The sequence below is a fragment of the Pagrus major genome, chromosome 5 (genome assembly GCF_040436345.1).
Source record: "Pagrus major chromosome 5, Pma_NU_1.0".
NCBI classification, from domain to species: Eukaryota; Metazoa; Chordata; class Actinopteri; order Spariformes; family Sparidae; genus Pagrus; species Pagrus major.
In genome coordinates, this window is record NC_133219.1 from 25,900,181 (window position 1) to 25,916,624 (window position 16,444).

At 40.6% G+C, this 16,444-nt stretch overlaps 1 protein-coding gene across 3 annotated transcripts in view; it reads left to right on the top strand.

Moving 5' to 3' along the window:
* daam2 (dishevelled associated activator of morphogenesis 2) overlaps positions 1-16,444 on the top strand; it is a 116,497-nt gene that overhangs the window by 92,453 nt on the left and 7,600 nt on the right. For 2 of the 3 annotated variants that reach the window (XM_073467186.1, XM_073467185.1), the window contains 11 exons: positions 938-1,243; positions 1,625-1,732; positions 3,310-3,339; positions 7,981-8,087; positions 10,505-10,589; positions 10,999-11,105; positions 12,052-12,140; positions 14,277-14,445; positions 14,820-14,927; positions 15,239-15,299; positions 15,750-15,881. In XM_073467186.1, the coding sequence (XP_073323287.1) occupies positions 938-1,243; positions 1,625-1,732; positions 3,310-3,339; positions 7,981-8,087; positions 10,505-10,589; positions 10,999-11,105; positions 12,052-12,140; positions 14,277-14,445; positions 14,820-14,927; positions 15,239-15,299; positions 15,750-15,881 (1,302 nt within the window). The remainder of the gene's footprint in view (positions 1-937; positions 1,244-1,624; positions 1,733-3,309; positions 3,340-7,980; positions 8,088-10,504; positions 10,590-10,998; positions 11,106-12,051; positions 12,141-14,276; positions 14,446-14,819; positions 14,928-15,238; positions 15,300-15,749; positions 15,882-16,444) is intronic. The other variant, XM_073467187.1, reaches the window with a different exon arrangement.

Genomic DNA, 16,444 nt, shown 5'->3' on the forward strand with positions numbered 1-16,444 from the left:
AAGACAATTCGGTATCATTGTTACCTCACTGCATTCACTACAGAGATTGGTTCAAGGTATGTTTAGCCTAGCATAGCTCAAACACTAGTGGAAGAAAGAAACATTTAAAGCTGCCTTCCAACAACTTCAAATCTGTCATATGTACCCATTGCACATTTACGTATGTGTGTTAGACACAGGTAGAAAGAGAAAAGGAGACACTGTAGCTTCATGAGCTTAACTTACGTTAGCTTATCTGTGGAGCTAATTATGAGGCCTAATCAATTTTAAAAAGCTCAAACAATAGTGGAAGGAGGAACTTATCAAAATATTTACTCTTTGCAAATGGACTGTAGAGGTAAAGGTTATTGAGCGTTATACGTTATCGTATTGGAGCTAATAATCACTCAACGACAGCTGGGCCCAGTAACTGAATGCAGCATCTCAGAAGTCCTGTTGTCATTCTAAAGTTGCTATGTCTGCATTTTTGTAAAACTTTGAACAAACTCCAGCTGAATTTTGGATGTAGTTTTAGCTTTTTTTCTAGCTAGAGATACGTCATCTAAGTAAGACTATATTTGGAGTTTTTGGAAGGTCTGTTTCTCCTCTTTTTTCTAAAGCTAGCTATTTTGTTAAGATAGTTATCTATTTTATTGGGGTCAGATACATATAGTTTGTCTTCTTGTCTAATGCCCAATATGGCAGTAAACAAGCATATTTCCCAAAATGTCATTATTGGTATTTGTCTCCGTTTCAGGCATGACATTATAATTTTTAAAAAGCACTTGCAGGGTAGCTCTCTGACATATGCTTAGCTGTTTATTTGGAAGGGTGACACTCATTTTATGACATTTAACTATTACATTTAAATACACCTGTCAAGTAGAATAAAAGTCTACGGAATTAAAGTAATATGTCATTCAAAACATAATAACTTTATTTTCAATCTCCCCTCCAGCAGGGCAGCAATGTCTCTTTCCCACCTCCTCCTCCCCCTCCTGGTGGCCCCGTGGCTCCACCTCCACCACCTATGATGGGTGGCTTTCCTCCACCTCCTCCTCCACTACCATTCAGCTGCCCGCCTCCACCACCACCTCCTCCTCCACCAGGAGGACCTCCTCCTCCGCCAGGAGCCCCTCCCATTTTTGGAGCACCGCCTCCTCCTATTCCTTCATCATTCAACTCAGCAAGCACGATGCGCTCCAAGTCCATCCCTCAGCCTTCTCATCCCCTGAAGTCCTTCAACTGGGCCAAACTAGGAGAGGTGAGAATACAGTGAGAACATCTAGTGTGCCAAACTGTTCTCCTGTTGTGTGAAAACATTTAAACTTAAATTCAGTTGAAAGAGAGAAGCTAATTTTGCACTATATTAATAACATCCACAGTTGTCCAATTATATCATTATACTAAAATCAAGATCCTTGATTCTTACATCAAAGCATTATGGCCCTGCAGATCTTATGATGATATAATGAGCATGATAAGCTGATATCATTTCAAATTCAAAGCATCTGTTCTTTGCTCCTTGATTTGAATATTAGTTAGTATTGAGTAAGTAACGTAGAACAACATTTAGAAGTAGTATATATTCAATGTTAACCAGTATTTAATTGTTAATCCCTTGTGTTCCTTTCCCCATTTTCAGAATATGATCAATGGCACCATCTGGAATGACATCGATGACCTGAGAGCTTTCAAGATTCTTGATCTCAAAGACATAGAGAAGATGTTTTCAGCCTATCAGAGACAACAGGTTTGCACAGTGGGATGTAGTATTCTGGAATGCAGTTTTCTAAATTGTGGTGCAGTGGGTGTGTTTGTTTTGGCGAGCATCAACATATAGACACAGAAATCTGTTATATACCTGATGTTTTGATCACTGTTAGTGTATTGCATTTGAAGTTTGAATTTTCCTTGATTCTCTAGTGTGTGTGTGTGTGTGTGTGTGTGTGTGAGAGTGAGTGAGTGAGTGAGTGAGTGAGTGAGTGAGTGAGTGAGTGAGTGAGTGAGTGAGTGAGTGAGTGAGTGCGATAGGATGAGGAGTGGGATGTTGTAGGAGGACTCTTGAGCGTGCCAAGCTCCAGGCTAACATGAGCAGCTGTTCACTGCTGAATGCCTTATTGTAGAGATGCCACAGAGCTCAGGCTTTGCCCTGGTATCTGCAACGCATTTGTGTGAGAATTAGGACACTGACTGGGTCTTCAGGGGCTCATGGATAAAGGCAACACAAAGGAAACAGTCATTACCAATACTGCTACAGATACCACTGAAGTCATGAGGAGTCACGATAAAGGAAACTCTTTACTAAAGCAAACACTCTAAAATAAAGAAGCAATTGACTAAACCATGTTGAACCAGGGACTAACTAATAGGATGATTGCAGTATGCACGCTTTTGGGGCGATACCATACAGTACATAGCAATTACTTCCTTGCTACAAACTAATTACACACCACTTGTCATGTGATAATATTATGTGCAATTGCATAAAATGATTTACTGCCTCAAATGGTTTTAAGTGGAATGTTAATATGCTCTAATGAGTTTCTAGCAATCACAGTTTAAAGTGAGGTCTCTAAGGCTCAATGAGGAGCATTTCTTAAGCTTATTATAACTGTTTGATTCCTTTGAAATACATTTTACTGCCATGTTTTAAAACTTTCTGACAGTAAAAAGCACAACTTCTCTGTTCAGGCTTCTATAAAAGAGTAATGGGTCATGTGAAGTTGTTACTGACACTGGTTTACTCTGGGTATTTCTTTATTTAGAGCAGTTTTTAATGGGCTCAGGCTAACGGTAAAATGCAGATCTTTATGAATATAGCCACATAAAAACCCAATACTCCCTGGCTTTGACAGCTCGGTTCCATGTTTTTATACATGGGATAATTGGTTTTTACAGCTTGTCACTGGTCTTCCTTTCAATATGGACCTTGGTTTACACTCACCCTCTGTAGGATTAGTTAACTGCGTGCATTTTTCATATTCTTGTTTTTTATGTCAAGTAGATGCAATCATAAGAATACATTATAACAATCTTGACCTCTTTAATAATACAGGAACTGACACAGAGTAGAGTTTAAAAGCTTTTTGGTTCAACTATGCAGCTCAGATATTTTAGATTTTCACTAAAGATTTCATGAGCCCCTGATGACTTGGACAGTAGATTCATATTGTTTTTTCCCACAGAGGGCTTTCCAGCTTCAGCTTGTAGTGTGCATAGTTGTAGTTCTTTGCTCTAGCCACCACTTTTTTCTGCTTGAAGTGCTAATCTTTGCATGTGTTTTCAATTTGTTTTGTGTCTCTCTGCACTCTCCGACTGCCTGGGCAGGAGCTGCTCACTAATCAATCCTTCAAACAGGTGAGTTAAAGATCTTCTAGCATCTTCATTTCATTGTTACCTACCTTTACTGCTCTATCACCTTCTCTTCTGCAATGCTGAAGCCACCCAGAGAAGCCAGTTGTATTTAATGTGTTATTATGTGACTGGTTGTGGGATGTGGACACAGTGTTTGCTGTTGTTCTTCTTTAAAATGTCTTAGGATGTGTGAACCTTTATCTCGCAGACCTTACTATTAATGCTGCTAGTCCATATATTTTTTTTATATAATATATTTATTGCTTTTTTTCATGTTAACACCGAACACAGAACCAGAACAGCTCAGACTTGACATTGCAAGATTAAAAGATGAAAGTAAAAAGACATGGTAAAATAAAAATAACTGGTCCTTCCCCAACTTCCCTGCCAGGTTTGGAACTGACATAAACGATCCCAGCAGCATAGCCTCAGACTTTGCAAAATTAATGTTAGACCCCGAAAAAGTGCCAAAAGACTAAATAGCTTTGGTTAGGCAGACGATGTCCGCTTCTAGTCAAGATAAAAAATATCAAAACATCATCCACGTAAAGAGTAATTTTGTGCTTTCAATTTCCAGCAAGGATACCAGATATTAAAGCATTTTTCCTTATTGCTTGAGCTAGTGGCTCGATAGCAATATCAAAGAGCAGTGGACTAAGACGGTCACCTGTCTATTTCCTCAGCAAAGAGAGAAATTGCTGGATAGGAGCCTATTTGTCAGAACTGCTACTGTTAGAGTATTATACAGAACCCTGACCCATTTGATAAAGTTATTGCCCAGGCCAGATTTCTCCAGCGTATAAAACAAATAAGACCACTCGATCCGGTCAAGTGCCTTCTCGGCATCAAGAGAAAGCACAAGAGCAGTTCCCTTAAAGGCTTGAGGTAGCTGAATTATATTAAGGATCCTTTCTCATGTTATCTCCGGCCAGATCCTTGAAGTAGGATCCCATGTTCTAAAGAATGGTTAAACATAGCCAACAAGGGGTCGAAGAGAATATCCACATCCAAACCAATCTGGCCCTGGGGCCTTCCCTGATGGCATTGCTTTCAAAGCAAGCAATGCTTCCTCTCTTGTAATTGGGGTATTTTACTGTAGTTCTTGAGCATCTGTCACCTGCAGGAGTCACAGGTCTGAGAAAAATTAACACATAAGGTCTAGGGTGTTATCAGGCTGTTCAGATATGTATAAATGCAAGTAAAGTAGTGCAAATTCTTTATTAATAGTTTTTGTATCAAATGATCTGACATCCTTGGAGTCCCTAATTGAAACAGTAGTTTGGGAATTGGCCCTCTTTCTAATGAGATTAGCAAGATATCTACCGGTTTTGTCCCCAAACTAATAGAGCTTCTTTCTCGGAAATTTAAGAGAGTACTCGGAGTCCTGAATCAACAAAGTGTTCAGTGCAATACGTGCAGCCATCAGGTCCTTGAGTGGGTTTGGGTTTGGGCTAGATATGTAACATTTTCCAAATTTGCTACTCTAGATTCACTGTTTGTTCTTTTGACGCCTCCTGAATTCTACAAAAGACATTATCAAGGACCCCAGGAATAGGCTTTACATGTCCCCTAAAGGATAGAGGGATTGTCAGTAGATGATGAAGTGATCGAATAGAACATTTTGAATTCTAGGGTAAAATAGGAGGTGAATTTATCATCTTTGAGGAGAGATGATTAAAGTCACATGGTAGATTTTCATCTGCAATGGTGATTGTTTAGCAATGAATACAACAACTCCCATGATCCAAATGTCTTTTGTTTTGTTTTGATTGAGAGACCCATCAAGGCAGAAATTGCATACTGTGCATTTAACTAGGGATAGACCGATTATCGGCCGGGCCGATTATCGGCGCCGATATTCGGCATTTTGAAGCATATCGGCATCGGTCTTTTTTTTAATCCGACAGCCGATAAGAAATCAATTTAAAACTGGGTTATTTTGGCTCTGATGCAGCCGCGCCTCTCTGTCTGCTGTCACTACTCTGTCTCCAGCATTGTCCCACCCACAGCACCATCTGATTGGTTACACACTCTGGTTACACGCAGAGCCACGGCACAGGTAACAGCCAATCAGCAGTGAAAGCTGTGCATGCACAGTGCTCACGTGAGTTGTAGAGTTTCGCTACAGTCTGCTGAGCGTGTAGAGCCAAGCGGACCGGTGGGCTAACGTTACGCTAATGCTAATCAGCCTTCACCTCAACGTGCTTCCCTGCAATAAAACTGGACTGAATTCAGTTCATTAGGTTTTTACTCTCTCACTCACACACACACAGACTTCTACTATCACGGACTATTTCCATATCGATATTATCAGCAACCTTGTTTCGAGTGATTAACACGCACGTCTGGAGGGACTGCGAGCGAGCAGAGCTGCCGCTTTTGTTTATATAACGTTAATGGGCTCACAGTAATGTTACTAGTAGTGGTTGAGTGTAGAGGACTGGGATGTTTATTACAATTTCGGGAGAGTCTGCTGCCTTAACTTACCTTCGAAACCAAGCCCCCAGGAACAGCGCCGGTTCCGTTCGGCAAAACTTTTTCTCCTCTCCGCTCGCAGTCCCTCCAGACGTGCTTGTTAATCACTTGAAACAAGGTTGCTGATAATATCGATATGGAAATAGTCCGTGATAGTAACGTAGCCCGCCGGTAGCCCCACCGGTCCGCTTTCTCCTTCTGGCTCTGAACTCTACAACTCACGACTACTGACGTTACTGTGAGGCCCAACACGTTAGCAGCAGCTGTCTGTTCCTATGATAAACACTGATTATAGAAGTGAAGATGCTGCAGGCTATTTAGTGTTTTTAACGGTTTAATCACTTGAAACAAGGTTGCTGATAATATTGATAGGGAAATAGTCAGTCATCAAAGTAAGAAGTGTGTGTGTGTGAGTAAAATTCAGTTAGTTTTATTGCAGGGAAGCACGTTGAGGGGATTGCTAGAGAATAGTGTGTGTGTGTGTGTGTGTGTGTGTGTGTGTGTGTGTGTGTAAGCCACATGAGAAGCTGCAGAAACTGACAGCAAAGCACCGTCTGTCTGAGAGAAAACTGTAGGGCAATAATGGCTGTTTAACTACCAAGTTATTTTACTTTACCTTTTTTTGTGTTGATTGAGAGATCCAAAGCAGCAGAAAATGACATATTGTTAGATGAAGTGTGTCCTGAAGCTGTCTTTGACAGTTTCTTGTAGAGAGGAGCAGGATATTGCTGTTCAAGACTTAAGACATAATGTAACTGCATCAAGGCCAATATTTTCCCTTTTTACTGCAAATGAATATCGGCTCCAAATATCGGTTATCGGCCTCCTTGACTACTAATAATTGGTATTGGTATCGGCCCTGAAAAAACCATATCAGTCTATCTCTACATTTAACTTTATTTTTTTGTCACTCTCATCATTCTCATAGTGTTGTTCTAAAACCCCCCTATACACTACCTGCTCCACACCAAACAGCAGACAGACAAAGTTGGGAACTAGCTGCTGAACACAGTGGAGCATTTAACAGCTTAAGAGTCATATTACAATATATTTTCTCAAGAGATGTAGGATTTGCGTTTGTTGTGTCACCAAAAACACAACTCCAAATGAATACTAATATTGCTCTGTGTCTGCTGGATGCCTAAACACCTTGACTATATCATCTTTATAAGGCAATAATATGTCAGTGCTTAAAAAAAACAAGTAATTCAGGTTTAAAGACCCTCATGTAAATGCAGCATACATCTTCATCATCATTGCCATATTTTTAATTATCAGTTACACCGGGTTGAGTGCACATGCTATACACAAGTAAGCAAAATAAACTTTAGCGCATGGGCAGAGGGGGCTTTTGCATACCCAGGAAATGGGAATTGTGGATTTAAACCAGTACCAACCTCATTCTGCTGCCAGGCAGCTCAGGTCAAAGCAGGCATGGAAAAATGACACGTTTTTTACAAGCCGCATCTGTTTTACATACATCATAGTCAGCAACCTCACAAAGGATTTTCTGGCAAGCAGGAAACCAGTTAGGACCTTAAATAGAATGTGTTTAACATATAGCTACATGTATTCTTTGTTGTGCAGATTTTTAATACTACATTTGTGAGAAGCTTACAAAAATATCTGACTGGCTTGAACTGAAGTTTTGAGTAGTGTTTCCTGTTTCTCTGAGAGGTTTATAGGCCTGCCTGCATTGTGTTTGTAGTGGTAACTCACCAAATAAAATCTACCCTCGTAAGGTCCTGCTTTAGATTTTTTGTTGGCACTGGCATGAATTTGTGAACTTTGCAAAGCCCAGGGTTTAAACCTTTTAAATCAGTCATGCATCATGGCCTCAGTGACTGCAGAAGCAGGCAAGGGAACCTGACCTGAAGCCAACTGAAGTATTTGGCGGGAGTGCTACCTTTTAGTCTGCGCTTCATAGTGGCTGTGATCAAACAACAACTGGCCTTGGTTCTTTTGAGTTTTTAAGTTTTTTTCAAATATCTAAGTAATGCATCGTTTAATGCTGACAGGGGTCATGTCATCTCTCAACAAGATGTTGATGTCAAACAGATGTGAGGAGGCGACATTTCATTTTGCAGGCTTTGCACTTTATATGAGCACTCTTATAATCAAAACTATGTTGCAAAGTTAATCTGGTTCTTTGCTTTTATCTATCTGCAGAAAGAGACGGGCTCTATGGATGACATATACGTCAGCACGCGGAAGGTCAAGGAGCTGTCAGTCATCGACGGGAGACGTGCGCAGAATTGTATCATCCTGCTTTCAAAGTACGGGTCCCAGTCAAAATGATTATTATAAACACTGCTCAAAAAAACTAAGGAAACACTTTAGAACTTGAATTATTCAAGTTGAAAATCTTTCATCATCATCATTGAGGGCTGGATCCAAAATCACACCAAAAATAAAAATAAAAAATTTAAATCACAGGCCGATCCAGCCAGTCAATCAGTGAGATCCTGGACAGTCTGTGACGGTACTTGGTGGCGTCGGATGCACAGATACATAATGTCCCATAGGTGCTCAATGGGATTTAGGTCAGGGGAACTGCCTAGACACTCTGGCCATGAGGCCGGGCCTTGTCCTGCACCAGGAGCGACCCAGAGCCCACTACACCAGCATAAGGTATGACAATCGCTCTGAGGATTTCATCCTGGAACCTAACAGCAGTCAGGGTACCATTGGCTATGACATGGAGGTCTGTGCTACCCTCCAAGGATATGCCTCCTCAGGCCAGGCCATCACTGACCCACCACCAAACTGGTCATGCTGGATGATGTTACAGGCAGCATAACGTTCACCACGGCGTCTCCAGACTCTTTCACTCCTGTCACATATGCTCAGTGTGAACCTGCTCTCATCTGTGAAGAGAACTGGGCGGCAATGGCAGACCTGCCAATTCTAGTGTTCTTGCCTAACACCAATTGAGCTGCACCGTGCTGGGCAGTGAGCACAGGTCCCACTAGAGGATGACAGGCCCCTAATGCCAGCCTCATGGAGTCTGTTTCTGATAGTCTGGTCGGAAACATGCACACCAGTAGCCTGCCGGAGACATTTTATAGGGTTCTGGCTGTGCTCCTCCTATTTCTCCTAGCACAAAAGAGCAGATAACAGTCCTGCTGCTTGGTTGATGCCCTTCTATGGCCCTGTCCAGCTCTCTTTGTCTATCGGCTGGTCTCCTGGTATCTCCTCTATGCTCTTGAGACTGTGCTGGGAGACACAGCATACCTTCTTGTGGCTGCACATATGGATGTGCCATCCTGGAGGAGCTGGACTACCTGTGCAACCTGATTGGGCTGCAGGTACACCTCATGCTACCAGTAGTGACAAGGATGTCAGGAAGGATGAGGAGAGAGAACTTGTCTGTGGCCATCACATGCAAAACCATTCCCTTTTTGGAGGTTGTCTTGCTTTTGCCTCTCCATTCCTAAATTCCTAAATGGATATGGATTGATATCCCTGAAGTTTAACTAACTTGATATTGATACTGATACTGATACTGTGACGATTAAGTGTCCCCTTGATGTTTTTGAGCAGCGTATATTCTACCATCAATGAACAAGTAATTATTATCTGTTAATAAGACTATAATCTTTTGTGAAATACACGACCCTACAGCTTTTGCGTCAGTGTATAGAGCTGTAATTCAGCGTGAAGTTGCTTGAGGCAGGTGCTGCTTATGTCTGGTACAGGAAATGTGTTTTTAATGGACACACAAGGACATCTGTCAGTGTAAGTGAATTACCATCCAAACACTTTTTTGAAAGAAAGAGCAAACAAGGTCATATGATGGATGGAAAGAATTGTCTAGGTGAGGATGCATCTCTGGAGTAGTGTTCAGATTTCAAAAGATATCACCATGAAACTTCCACAGTTGATTACTTACATTAAGGCAATTACTTTTTTGAAATTACTTCTGAAATTGTATGTTTAAATATGCAATGAGGCATTATCTAATCAAATAATTGAATTGCTTTAATTTGCATACATTTCCAAAACAGAAATCTGAACATTGGATCATGTCAGGTTTAAATTTCTTGTTTCATTATGTTGACTTAGGCTGTTTGATTAAAGATGCACTCATTTGCTTAAATGTCCACAACAGAAATCTGAACTAAAATAATCCCCTTAATGTGTATTTTGCGCATTAAATAAATAATAAATAATAATAAATTAAGACACAGAAAATTGACCCCTCTATCCCAAGGGGTTATTAGTCCCACTATAACTGAACCGGAATCATTTGTCATCATTTAAGATCCACCCAACAATATGGTTACCATTTGTATGTCTCCTAACAGCAACGATCCAAAGCCCTTTAGAGAATTTGAATCCTAACCCTTCTTCACAGATCAATAAACAGACTTCCTGAGACCTCTCTCTGTCAGACAAAACTGCAACATGGTCCCTGAGCTCACTCACGTGTCAATAGTAGATGGCCTAAGGGCACAAACTAGACCCAAACGGGGTCAGCAGTTGGTCAATAAGGCTTTGATGCAGCAACTAACAATGCTGTTATTGATCACAACCCAGCACACTTAACACTGATGAGATGCACTGAAAACAGCTGGCAGTGCTCCCGGGGTTGGTGCTGGTCCAGACCAGTATTCAGTGTGTTAGAATCACAGTTTTCTGTGTTGTGTTTGTATATGGCAATGTAATGATAAATGTAATTCTTGCTATGCAGGTTAAAAATGAGCAACGAAGAGATCAAGAGGGCAATCTTAGAGATGGATGAGAGAGAAGAGCTAGCCAAAGATATGCTGGAGCAGGTAAGGTTCAGTTCTTGATAAATGACCATGTGTACAGTGTGTAGCATGGTAGTAGCATCATGCATAATGATTGTTTGGGGAGGTAAAAATAGATTTGATTGATTGGGATAAAAAAAAAACTGCTGTTCTATTATTCAATTAAGGCTTCAAAGAGGTTTGATGTACCTTGCCAAACCAGCACTTTCCTCAGACAGTGATATATATTTTTAATGTTTAATGTTAAAAGGAAGTGGATCTCATCAAATTATTTGTAGTTTACAAATATTACAGCAAAAGTAATAATGATAATCAACATTAAATTAAAACTATTGCTGGATTTTCAGCAAGAAAAGTTCAGTACTATACACTTCAGTTTACTCTGCAGAACTGCATTAGCATTTGGATTAATGCTCTTCTTGTACCATTGCAGCTGCTGAAGTTTGTCCCTGAGAAAAGTGATATTGATCTCTTGGAGGAGCACAAACATGAGCTGGAGCGGATGGCCAGGGCTGATCGCTTCCTCTTTGAAATGAGCAGGTACACAGGACAACATTTTTGTGTAACTCTGCTTCAGGTGACAACATTTATGCCATAGTTCTGGTTTCTGTATCTACTATATTTTTAATGATGCCAAACCATCTGCAAAGCATGGAACCACACAGATCTGCTAATTGCAGGGCTGGTTGATTTATTTTCTTATTTTTTATGTAGGGCAGTTTGTAAGAAAGTGAGATATGGTGAGGAATACACAATATATCAGTGTATGTAGTGTGTAGTGTGTTGTGTATGTTTATATGTAGTGTAGTCTATGGCATGCATTTAAAATGGAAGATTTAGGAAGTGAACAACCTTGCAGATATTTTGCAGAATCAAGACATCAGCCACAAATAGATCCTAAGACATTGAAAAGCACAATGTCTGTTCATGAAGAATGAGCTTTAAAGCAGCATGGGAAGGTCGGGATCAAGATCAAGCCTGAAACTTCAGGGTGATTCATCATTTAGCTGAGAAAATAAGTCATGGCTTCCTTTGAGGATTTGCATCAAATCAGAGATTTGGGACGTTTTAAGTCATTTCCTTTTTTTCTGCATTCCATCCTTTCTCAAAATCTGCTCTGTTTGTACAAGATAATTAAGCCTTTTCATTTCCTTCAGGGAAATATTATCCTGTCCACTTTCTTTCTTTTGACTGCATTTCCTTTGGTCTGAGGAATACATCTGGGATTTATTTCTTTTTTTGTGCCTTTTTATATTCCCACTCCCTTCCTCAGTGAGCATCTTGGCAAGTTTACTATACCCATTTGTCAACTCTCTAACTTGATGAGAGCTTATTACAGTAGATGATAAAAGGCCTGTGAAAACTGACAGAGTTTTTTTTAAAATTGGGTGAAGCTTTGAAATTATACTCCCCTGGAGACAAATGTTACTCACTCTTTTATTTGTTCTCCTTTCTCCTCCCTTTACCTATGTCTTCCCGTCATCAGAATTGACCACTACCAGCAGAGACTGCAAGCTCTATTCTTTAAGAAGAAGTTTGCAGAGCGTCTAGGTGAAACCAAGCCAAAGGTTGAAGGTAAGGACGATGACCTTGGAGGATACTATAAGGCAGAGAACTTAACGCTCAGTGATTTTAAGGATTTAAGGATTGGGCAGGTAAATACCTATATTTTTCTTAGTATATGATAGTGTCAACATATTCCATCTAAAAGACTTAAAACAGTGTTTTATACATCTCGTGACTGATACATCTTCTTCCCCTGTGCCATGGAGCCACAACATATAATGTCAAAAAAAAAAATTTTCTCCAGCTTTGGCTAATTGGCTAATGTAGGCCTCTATTTACTGCCAAACTTCGCCTGAGGAAATGTAAACATAGGCCCTTCCAGTCTGCGTGCTGTAAATCATTGTGTTCAACTCATTGAAAGCCATTAACCATAACTGCACAGACATAGACAATCTTCTTTCTGATGATCTTATTTGCTTATTTAGGTCATATAGAGGCCTCAGTATTAAATTGAACTGTTTCAGAACCAGTTAAAAACTCCTTGTAGTATCTGTAATAGTACAGCTGCCAACGATGTGTTGTGATTCTCTTGAATCACTCCTATGTGCCAAAAAACTCTGTCTGTATGATTGGTTGTTGCATGAGGCCTGCTGTTGATTTTGGACTTTTTATAGAATTTGTTGACGATAAGAAAAATACAAAATGACAACGGTTTTATTCTTTAAACCGCAGAAATATTAGGCTCCTTTCTTATTTAAAACTGTCCTAAAACAGTACACGTTTGAAAGTTTGAATTCTGTTACACACAAATGGAGCAGAAGATTACATTTTGAAGAACATGCTTTTACAGCATACCACATTCAAATGATTGTACACGCTTACATGCCTAGAAGTGAAAAAAGGCACCACATTTGAAGAATATGACCAATACTTTTCACAACAACTTGTGAAAATCCTTCTTTAAGTTAAGTGTGCAAGTGTGTACATGCTGAGAGCGGGGGGGGGGGCTGACTGTATATTTGCCCACTGTAGTTTTCCCTTCAAGCCAGCTTCCAAGTTACCAAGGAGGCTGTTTTGGAAAGCTGGCCCATGTTGAGAGGGGAGAGCCTTTCTCGTAAACACTGCAGCTCACTTCAAAGACTCGGGGAAAAGGCTTCCAATGAGGTCCATAGACGTGTGCGTGCACGTGTGTACACATTGGTGTATCATGACTGAGCGACTTGAAAACAACTTTTCTGCTGGCTGACATGACTTTCTCAGTTTTCATGAGCACATTACAATAGTTTTGCTAACTGTGTTTTATTTGCAGCAATTGCTGACTGACAGTTTAGCCCTGTGTTTTCTGTAGCCTTTTTGACACACTATCTGTTCTCATCTGAGATGGAATAAAATATATCTTCTGACATACATTCCTGGCTGCAAGGAATGGAAAGAAAGTATGAGCGGATGAATACTGATTCAAGCCTCCAGAATCTTTGTTGTTGGATCCAGAGGTTCCCAGACCACACTGTTCATCAATGCCCATAATGAAGTTCTCATCCCCTTTTATTATTCATGTTACTTGTCATATACTCTAGATGAGACTATATTATCCTGGACCACCCAGCATGTTCAATAGAAACATTTTAAAAGACAATGCTGTGGGCTGCCAGGACTATCTGCATCCAGCAGAACCCTGTCAGCAGAGCCAGAAGAATGGTTCCCATGCTGTATCACAGCAGACAGAACTCTAACAATAACAATATGGATTTTGTTAATGATTTTCACATTCATGCTGAGGTTTCCTCTGTGGAGAGGGGGAACCACCTGCACTTTGCCAGATAAGTCTGTTCTCTGGGGGGGAAAGAAACGGACAGCATGGGGTTGTGTTTGGAATATTCCCTTCCCCCTGCTGTTTTATGGATGGTTGGAAGGACTTGATGGGTTTCCCCACTGAGCTGCCCAGTTGTTTTGGGGAATATTGATCAATCATCATGAAGGATGTTAAAAACAGAGGAAAGAATGAGAACCTCTGGGCCACGTACAGTTTAGACTTCGTTTTCATGTGTATTTGTGGGGGCTGAGTAGAGAAACAGAATGTAGGAGAATGGAAAAAGGCCAGTTCATTATGCAATATAAAAACTGATGCACTCAGCAAAGTGCACATGTATCAATCACCAACTATATGATTTCTCCAGCAGCTTCTCTTTCTCCATTTTCCTTTAGCCATCCTGAACGCATCCAGGGAGGTGGTCCGGAGCAAGAGGATGACTCAGATCCTGGAGGTGGTGCTGGCCTTTGGCAACTTCATGAACAAGGGCCAGAGAGGCAACGCCTACGGCTTCAAGGTCTCCAGTCTCAACAAGATCGCTGACACCAAGTCCAGCATAGACAGGTGGGCCAGGAGAGACTGTGGATATGACATAAACCTATAGCACCCAAAAATTAAAAAATCAGTCATTACCTACTCACCCTCAACTGATGGAAATTTGGGGTAAGTTTTGTAGTCCACAAAACATTTCTGGAACTCCACTGCAAAACAGTGTTGCAGCATTCTCCTAAACAACTGAAGTAGATGGGGACTTGTTTTTTGAGTGAACTTATTCTTTAAATCGAAGTATTCTGTATAAAAAATAGTTCCACTGGCACTCCTAGCAGCTAATGCAGCATGCTTTTCCATGGCTTAATATAGTCAAAATGCAAATGGGGTAAAAGCCTAGTATTCACGGTGGTACTTAAAAAAGTGTTTCTTCACTTGTGATTCAACAGGAACATCACCATGTTGCACTACCTGATCATGATCTTTGAGAAGAACTACCCTGACACACTGAACATCCAGCAGGACCTCAGTAGTGTGCCAGAGGCTGCCAAAGTCAAGTGAGTGCACAACATCTCACAATACCCACAGTATGTATCTTTATTACAGCAGAGTGGAGTACACTCGTCCTCCTAACTGCATGTGGTTTAAAGTATTAAAGTGAAACAGTTGGTATATGGTTAAAAAATACATGATTTTGATTATGATTTAGTTCTTTTCTATCACAGATTTGGAATCTTTTACTTGGAAAAAGTAACTGAAAATAGAAATCAGGACACATAATTTACCCCCACAGGTGTAGCGAAGTGCAGCACAAGAAAATAGATGGAGATGGCTTCCATAACAGTTTTTTGTTTCTTTCTTTCACTAGTTTGGCAGAGTTGGAAAAAGAGGTGTACAGTATCAAAAGCGGACTAAAGGCTCTTGAGGCGGTGAGTTATTTTGCGTTTGTGTCACGTTCCTTCCCATTGGTTCTTCTCCTGTCTGTAATTATGTCTTTCGAGCATGGCAGAGATGGACAGCAGGGTGAGGTGTTTAAATGCTGGCAATGCTGACATGGAACGACAAATGTCACATTTGCAGCCACACACGGAAACAAGGGCTTATGTGCACGCACACATGAAGGCACATATAAATACTACACACCACAGAGATCTTCGTTTTTTGTTGGGTTTGTTTGTATTATTTTTTCCTAACTGAGGAACTTCAAAACATTTTAAAATCATCCCCATCCATCAGATTCTCTTCCCTTGGCTTCAAGGAAAGGTCACTGTCTCTCTCTTTCTCCCTCCTCTCTCAGTGTATGAAGCACACAATAATCTCATAACTTAACCTATTATCTTTTTTAAAATCCCACATCTCTCTGCCTTGCCCCCCTTCAGGAGCTGCTCTACCAGCAGAGCAGGACAAGGGAACGTGGGGATAAGTTTGTGGCTGTGATCGGTGACTTCATCACCGTGGCTGGCTTCAGCTTCTCTGAACTGGAGGACCAACTGAGTGAAGCCAAGGACAAGGTAACAAACTGCTGAACCCCTCAGTTCTACAGTGAACATTAAATGTGAATGTAAAAGAAGATCATAGGCCCTGATCAGATCTGGTATTAACATTCATCCTGAGTGATCCATTCACAGGTAGACAGCTTTAAGCCTGTCACTTCACACCTGGCATTAACATGTGTTTCGAGTGGATCTCACTTTCCCGCTCTATATGCAAATAAACAAGTACATCACTGGGACAAACAGACACTGTTTTTAACACAAAGAAATAAATAACTTGTGTATAACATTCGCCGAATTTACAAGAAGGCCCAAATAGTTAAGAATTTGTTGTAGATAGCACTTAACAAAGTTTCTCCTAATGCAACAACTCACAAAATTGAGAGATTTTCAAAGGAGTTTGGTGGACTTTCTCCACAGGCAACAAATAAGTAGTCCAAATTGGTCACTGATTCCTGTATTTCTAAAATTTGACATGTTTTCTGTCTTTAGTGTATAAGGTGAAATCAGTTGAAATAGTGTGTTCAAACAGCTGTGACGGAGGCACCTCAGACAAGGAAGCAGACAGTCTGGTTCAGCAA